Source organism: Bison bison, unplaced genomic scaffold (assembly GCF_000754665.1).
Source record: "Bison bison bison isolate TAMUID 2011002044 unplaced genomic scaffold, Bison_UMD1.0 scf7180017864367, whole genome shotgun sequence".
Taxonomy (NCBI): domain Eukaryota; kingdom Metazoa; phylum Chordata; class Mammalia; order Artiodactyla; family Bovidae; genus Bison; species Bison bison.
This window is the reverse complement of record NW_011494939.1, coordinates 5,761,661-5,769,273: the sequence shown is the minus strand read 5'-3', so window position 1 is coordinate 5,769,273 and position 7,613 is coordinate 5,761,661. Positions and strand designations below refer to the sequence as shown.

Below are 7,613 nucleotides of genomic sequence, written 5' to 3'. Positions count from 1 at the left end.
GATGTTTGGCTGCGTATTTGCATGAGCTTCCCACCCCTCCGAACCCAGCCGCCCCTCACCCCTACCCCTGTCTGGCGTGACCCCAGCCTCAGCCTCTTTCTAAGGGACTTCCTCAGCACATTTGTATTTTTATATCCGACTCTTTGTTTACTAATTCCCCTCATGGTTCATGCCCTGCCCCCCACGGTCTCGGCCACGCTCTTCTGCGCCTGGCAGAAAGGATGGATGTTGAGGCTGGGATGGGACAAGCCCCCAACATGGTAACCAATCACATGACCAGTCTGCCCATGCCTGATTCCAGGCGGCTCTCTGGCAGACCTCCTCCCCTCAAGGTATCACCTTCCAAGGGCCCAGGTCTGATTTTACCTTGGACGTTTGCGTCCTGCCCCTGGGATTCCAAACAGGGGCTGCACTGCATCTTTGGATGACACCTGTGGCCCTGGAGATGTTCTCAACCCCTGGGGGTGTCCTTTGTAAATGTTCCTCCATCCTCACTGTACCAGGAGTGTGTGAATAAACACAGACCTCCCTGTGTGTGTGTGTGTGTGTGTGTAGCTGCTGCTTTGGTTTGCTAAGAAGTCAGCCCCAAATGGCTCCAGTTCTTTTTAGGGAGGGGATAAGGTACTTGGGAATCTCAGGTGCATGTTACTGGCAAAGAAGGGTTGGCAAGTAAAAGGCAGGTCAGTCTGGCCTGGAAACACCATAATAGCGTGGTCTCCTTGGGTAAATAATACAACCTAAGCAGGATAGGTCACCAGAGTTGGGGCTGGAGCTGGGGTCAGAAGCAATCTAGATTCAAAGTCTGCAGCCTTCTGTCAATTAATCTAGGTTGGATGGGGGTCAGTAGCAGGCCCCAGGGATGTAAGTGTCCAAGTCTGGCTGGCATGCAGAAGGGTTGTGCTGGAGATGAATTACTGGTGATTCAGTATGGTGGGGGAGGCAGTTGGGGAATCCAAGAGAGGTCTGTACCTGTATTTTTTTCATGTGGGGTTGCTTCCATCAGCTCTATATTAGACATGATGCCCCTGGGGTGTGAGCACCTTGGACTTGACCACCCTGAGTCAGGAATACCAAATACTTGAGCCTGGAGCAGAAAGGGAGGCTGAAGGACCATGTTTATGGCCTCACAGCTGAATGGCACTGAGGAAGTCCTCATGATCTGAGTCCTGGAGGAAGCAGGGTGGGGTGGGAGGTCTCGGGGGTGAGAGGATCTGTGCCCCAACGGCCAGCTGAGCCACACTGAGCTCTTTGCCCTTCTGCATGAGGTAGAAATGAAACTGGAAACCATTGCCATAGGTTGCATGCCTCAAGGACCAGCCATAATGAGCTTGAGCATAGTGTCTTGTCCGAAAGTGGGGGGCAGCAGAGGTCAATGAGATGAACCGACCCGCAGGGACCAGCACTCGGCTCACCTGCAAGGCAGATAGAGAAGCCATTGGTGAGAAGCCCACCTCCAGGTTCTTAAAGGTCAGTACTGCACCAGATCCCCTCCCAGTGAGACCTCAGGTTCTACCCTGCATCCAGTAGCTCACGGCTTTCCATGGCAAAAGGCTGAGGCTCCCTCTCTGCCTCTGGCTGTTCCATGGGTGTCAGGCTACATCTTAGATAGGTAGGAGCATGGGAATGATGTCAGATGCAGGGGGCACTGCTTTCCTCTCAACTGCTGACCTTCTCTATCTGGGGTCTGGCCACAACCTCATCTCTGTGGCAACTCAGTATCCAGTCCTCAACCTCTGGGAGCCTGCCCACTCCAGCCCCCTATAATCTTGACCCAGCTTAACATCCTCTTCCTTCAGGTAACCAGAATCCTGAAGGTGACCCACTACTTGCTCCAAACCATGCCTCCTCTGGCTTCTAAGTTCTGCAAGTCTCCTAAAACCTTAACCCTTCATCCCCAGCTCTTTAAAAAAAAAAAAAAAATTATTTATTTATTCTTGGCCTTGTGGCCTGTGGGGTCTTAGCTCCCCAACCAGGGATCAAACCTATGCCCCCTTCAGTGGAAGCGAGGAATCTTAACCACTGGACTACCAGGGAAACCCTCCCCAGCTCTTGAACAGCCCTCTTTCCCTTGTTGCTCCCTCACCTCATTTAGCACCTGGTCCACAGTGTGGACACCTTCAGAGGACACAGTCCAGGGATCCTGTTCACCAGTCAACAGGGCATCCAGTGTGCCCTTCTCAAGCACCACGTCGAAAGAGCCACTAGGGAAGCCCAGTGCCCGCACATCCATGGTCTCCCATCGCAGCGTGGGCACGTGGGCATACCGAGCCCTCATGGCAGCCACCACTACTGATGAGTAGTCCACACTGGTCACATCAGGGAAGCCCCCAAGGAATAGCTCGTAGCTCAGGGCACTGTTTCCACAGCCTGGGGTGAGAAGGGGTGGGTGACAAAAGGTCTAGTTAGCTTTGGTTCTCACCTCCGCAATTATCTATCCACTCTTGGCCTGTTTTCTTGAAGCCCAAAGGCTCCTGTACTGAGGGAGAAGCAGCATGGTACAAGAGCATGAGCCCAGGAGTCGTACAGATCTGGGCACATGTCCTGGCTCTATCACTCCTGGCTGTGTGGACTAAGGCAAGTTGTTTACATACTAGGAACTTGGATTTCCTTGCCAGAAAAATGAAGACAACAATACCTACCCTACATACAGGATGTGATGGGCTAAATTTAACAACTAAAACACCCAAAGAGTAGGAGCTCTGAACTTAAAAGTTCAAGGATTTGGGTTCTGATATCCCCAGTCATACAGCCCTGGTAAGTCATTCAACTCTCAACTTCAGTTTTCTCAGACTCAGAATGGGGACAATATTATAATATAAAAGTTGCTCAGTCATGTCTGACTCTTAGTGACCCCATGACCTATACAGTCCATGGAATTCTCAAGGCCAGAATACTGGAGTAGGTAGCCTTTCCCTTCTCCAGGGGATCTTCCCAACCCAGGGATCAAACCCAGGTCTCCTGCATTGCAGGCAGATTCTTTACCAGCTGAGCCACAAGGGAAGCCCAAGAATACTGGAGTGGGTAGCCTATCCCTTCTCCAGCGGATCTTCCCGACCCAGGAATTGAACCAGGGTCTCCTGCATTGCAGGTGGATTCTTTACCAACTGAGCTACCAGGGAAGCCCCGGGGATAATACTGGCATATAGTATTATTAATAGGATAACACTACTATTATCCTAATTCCTAATCTCTCCTCTGATGACATCAACCATGGGAAGACTTCATGTTAGGGGTTTTTATCTTACTTGGGTTTCTAAGGCAGAATCAACAAGTAGAAGGGGAAACTTAAGTGGGGACACACAGTGGAGATGACTGCCTATATTAGATTGGCCAGAAAGTTTGTTTGGGTTTTTCCATAACATCTTATAGGAAAACCCAAACGAACTTTTTGGCCAACCCAATAATTTCTTCATGTACACTTGAGCACCACATATTGTTGTTCTCTTGACGAACAGAGCTCCTGTCATTAAGGAGCTGATGCTCTGGTGAGGGCAGCAGATGTGTAATCAGGCAACTGCCTCATAATGTGATGAGTGTTTCAATAGGGACAGGCTGCAGGAGCACATGGGAGAGTCCCTGTCCCCACCTTAGGTGGGTGGGCTAACAGGTTCAGGTGAACTGACAACCAATCAAGAGTCTTGAAGAATCATAACACTCTGGTGGGAAGTTTCTGGGAAGCAGTCCCAAAGGGATGGAGGGAGGGTGGAGGTTAGAGGAGTGGATGTGGACCTACTGCCCAATGGGCATGGTCTTCCTCAAAGATCTATTGGCCTCTTCTAGGCCCTCTTGTGGTCAGTATCACCGAGAACAGGCCTGGATGACAGTTCTTGGTGGCCTCACATGGGGATCCCCAGATCTTGGGATCAGATTGCCTTTAATCCCCATTTGCCTCCCTAAGAGGATCACAAAATAAGCTGCTGGGATAGCCCTAATCTAGCAGGCAGAGCTTGGCACCTGGACAGATGCCAGATACTGCTGACTGGTCCTCAGCTGCCCTTGTTGTGTTCCTCAGACTCTGGGAAACAAGAAGAGTACTGTCTTGCCTAGGAAAACCCAATGTGTACCTCCCAACACTGGAACCACAACAGGCTCTGGGACAGGAGGTGAGGGTGACTGAGCAGGAGACCCTAACTCAGTTCAGGCTGAAATCCCACTAAGTTTTCTGACCCACAATGCCTTCATCACCCAACACCTGACCTCATATGCCTGCAGTGCTCTGTCAAACTGTGGACAGACCCACTGTCCCCTTTGGTACAGGAATGGCATCTTCCAAGACAACTTTATTAAAGATGGAGGGAAAACAAAACTTGATCACAGAGCCACTTTATGCCCACAAAGCAGTGACTTGGGACTAACAACTAAGATGAGGCTTGGAACAGCTACTGTTTCCCTAGGTGGGGCCTTAGGGAAAAAGAGCTCTGGATCCAAGATCCAAGAATGCATCATATGGGAGCCCAGAGCTATGTGAATGCTATCCCCAACACCAAGCAACTGAAGTATAAACCAGAATACCAGTTCACTAATTAATAACAGGAAAAATAGCCATCATGGGGTCTGGACAGTCAATCCTCTGGTCACTCCCTTGTGTCTCTATAGGAAATACACACTTAAGACAAAAATATAATCAAAAGATTCTACAGAGCTTGGAGTCAAGCAAGAAGTGAGAACCAGAGAAGTATAATGACAGCAAAACTGGGCAAGCACATACACTCATCAGCAATGAGGAACCTAGCCATAGGGACTAGACACACAAGTCTTCAGGCAAGGTCCTCTTTCTCTGAACATTCCCAGAGAAAGTGCCTCTCTGACTCCCGTTTTCAATAATAAGAATGATAGCTAACAGTTTTTGAACACTGGGTCTCACGCTAAGTACTTTATAAGGATTATCTCAGTTTATTTTCCCAGTAGCTCCATAGAGAAGACACTATTACAGCAGCCATCACCATTTTCCAGTTGTGACAGCAACTGTATAGCCTGGAAAGCCTAACATATTTACTATTTGGCAGTTTTCAGAAAAAATTTACTGAACCCTAAGCTAGAACTCCGGGAGTTGGTGATAGACAGGGAGGCCTGGCGTGCTGTGATTCATGGGGTCACAAAGAGTCATACATGACTGAGCAACTGATCTGATCAGATCTGAAGCTAGAATAGGTCTCAATATTTTTCGCTAACTTCTAAGGATTGTCATGAGAATTAAATAAATTAGGAAGGGCCCACCACATTCCCTAGCATCAGGTGTTCAATGTGTTTCGTTAGGTGAAATGTGACATAGGGTACTCCCCAAGCTGTGGGTCCTGTTCTTAGATCTTAGGAATTCTGTCTGGAAAGTTTTTCTTTTTGATCTTTAGACATTTCCCTTCTCTATCCAGAAAAGGATACCTCCTAGTCAGGCAGAATTTAAGGCAGTGTTTCTCTGCCAATCACCAGCATGAGAATCAGCCTGCAGGCTTGTTGAAAATACAAATCCCTGGGACCAGCCTTAGACCATCCCTAGAATTAGAAAATCAAAGTGGGTCTAGTTTTCCAGGTTATTACACTAAAGCTTGAAAAACATAGATCTATGTTAAATCTATAAATAAATGTAATGGTTTAAAGCCACAAAATTCAAGAGAGTTTTTAACCTCTGGGGGGAAGAGCTTTAGGGGCCCACACAGAAAACATTGAATATACAAGGCTTAATTTTGTTGGGCATTTTTCTAGGTTTCTTTCATACTCACTCAATCATCTTAAAAGCTGTAAGTATGTACTCTTTTTTTTTTTTTTTAAGGCTGAGAAAATGGAGGGACATAAATTTAAGTATTTTGTCCAGGATCCACAGCTACGATTCCATGATTTTGTTCATGATTCCACAGCTAAGATTACATGTGCCAAGATCCCTACATAATTGGCTCCCTCCAGGGTCCAAGTTCTTAAGCACTTTCTGGTCTGAAGAATGCTCTATTTCTCAAACTGAGTAGGGTATATACACACATTCGAGTTATTATTTATGCTTTACATATATTACATATAAATGTCTCACATATGTGAAATATTTCACTTAATCATACACATGCTTTTAAAAATATCAAGATTTTGGGAGGAAATCCGTTACTTAATCAAACTTCACTGGAGCCCTCAAGACTGGCAGTTGGAAGAGAATTCCAAGGTTGGGGTTAGTTGGATCTCTCAGAGACCCATCCTGTTCTCAGTCGTGTCCGACTCTTTGAGACCCTGTGGACTATAGCTCACCAGGATCCTCTGTCCATGGGGATTCTCCAGGCAAGAATACTGAAGCGGGTTGCCAGGCCCTCCTCCAGGGGATTTACCCAACCCAGGGATCGAACCCAGGTTTCCCACATTGCAGGCGGATTCTTTACTGTCTGAGTCACCAGGGAAGCCCTACCCCTTCTGGGGAATCACACCAATCTTGATTGCACTCTCCCGTCAGAGGGCGCTATCCTCATCCTCACTACACACGGCGCAGGGGAGGAAGAGGGGGAGCGGGACGACAGAGGACCAAGTTTCAGTTAGTCTGGAGTCAAGAGAGAACTCTCTAGGAGACAATGACCCAGTGGCGCAAACAGAAAAGCGCTAGGCATTCCGCTCAAGGTGAACGCACGTGCCTTATCCAACTTGAATTCTCAGTCCCTAGAAGTGAATTCAGGGCTCAGAGTTTATGATTTGTCTTAAATCACACAGTCAACTAGCGCTGGGACTTGAACTAGGTCCTCTGAACTCGCCAGTGCTCGAGGCGGCCTCCCCAGGGTTCGTAACGGGGTCATGGGTTACCTACCACCTTCAGACTCAGAGAGACTGTCTTTCCCCTGAAGGTCCCGGGACTAAGAATCTCTTGGCTCCTGTTTGCCCCGGTGAAATACTGCCGAGATTCTAAAGGTACTGGATCCTGACTTCTGACTGGAGTGTCCTCGGAGAGCGGCAGGCAGAGCAAGGGGCGGGGCCCGTCCAACCATCTCCACCTGGACTGGGCAGCCCCGCAACTACCTACCTAGCACGAGGATACGGTCCAACGGCCGCAACTCCGGCTCTAGGAGGTCACGGAAGCAAGAGAAGTCTCCGAACCACTCGTAGGGGGCAGAGTCGGCAGCGCCCTGGTATCGCTGGTCCCAGTACTGGACCTCGCGGTACCCGCAGTTCTTCTCTGGTAACTCCGGCACCTGTGCGGAAGGCCCCAGACAAGCCATTGCTTGTGGTTGCCGGACAGTGAGGGCAACTGGCCCCCACCTCTAGGCGGGGCGTGGTGCTCCAATGTAGCCAATGAGAATGGTGGCATGTGGGAGGCGTGGCCTTTGTGTCTCCGCCCGGCATCTGCAGTTGCTCAACATAAACACGTGGAACTTCCGTCTTCTGCTAAGCGTTCGGAAAAGAATCTTCCGGGTGGGAAAGTCGTATCGTCCATACGCTGAATTCTCTGGATGCACTGCTCACTGACTTCTGAGAGTCACACTCATGGTGTTACACATTCCGGGTCGTCACTACCCACCTCATTTTCAGTTTGACAAGCTCTCTCCATTAAGAAGCCTGAATGTTAATAAAAGATTCATTTCTTCCCAGTTTTGAGCACCCGGAGGGCTCTGAGGGGTGGCGGGAGTAGAGCGAACACGGGTCTTGCTCTC

The 7,613-nt window shown here is 48.9% G+C and overlaps 1 protein-coding gene across 2 annotated transcripts in view; it reads right to left on the bottom strand.

The window, feature by feature from the left end:
- Nucleotides 1-7,209, bottom strand: part of ECE2 (endothelin converting enzyme 2) — a 32,767-nt gene extending 25,558 nt beyond the window's left edge. Inside the window, exons 1-3 of one of the 2 annotated variants that reach the window (XM_010855692.1) lie at nt 6,986-7,209; nt 2,084-2,367; nt 1,099-1,412 (exon numbers count right to left, since the gene is read on the bottom strand). In XM_010855692.1, coding sequence (XP_010853994.1) covers nt 1,125-1,412; nt 2,084-2,367; nt 6,986-7,181 — 768 coding nt within the window. In that variant the 5' untranslated portion in view covers nt 7,182-7,209 and the 3' untranslated portion in view covers nt 1,099-1,124. Of the gene's footprint in view, nt 1-1,098; nt 1,413-2,083; nt 2,368-6,985 lie in introns of those variants that run through there. The other variant, XM_010855693.1, reaches the window with a different exon arrangement.
- Nucleotides 7,210-7,613: the final 404 nt, after the last annotated feature.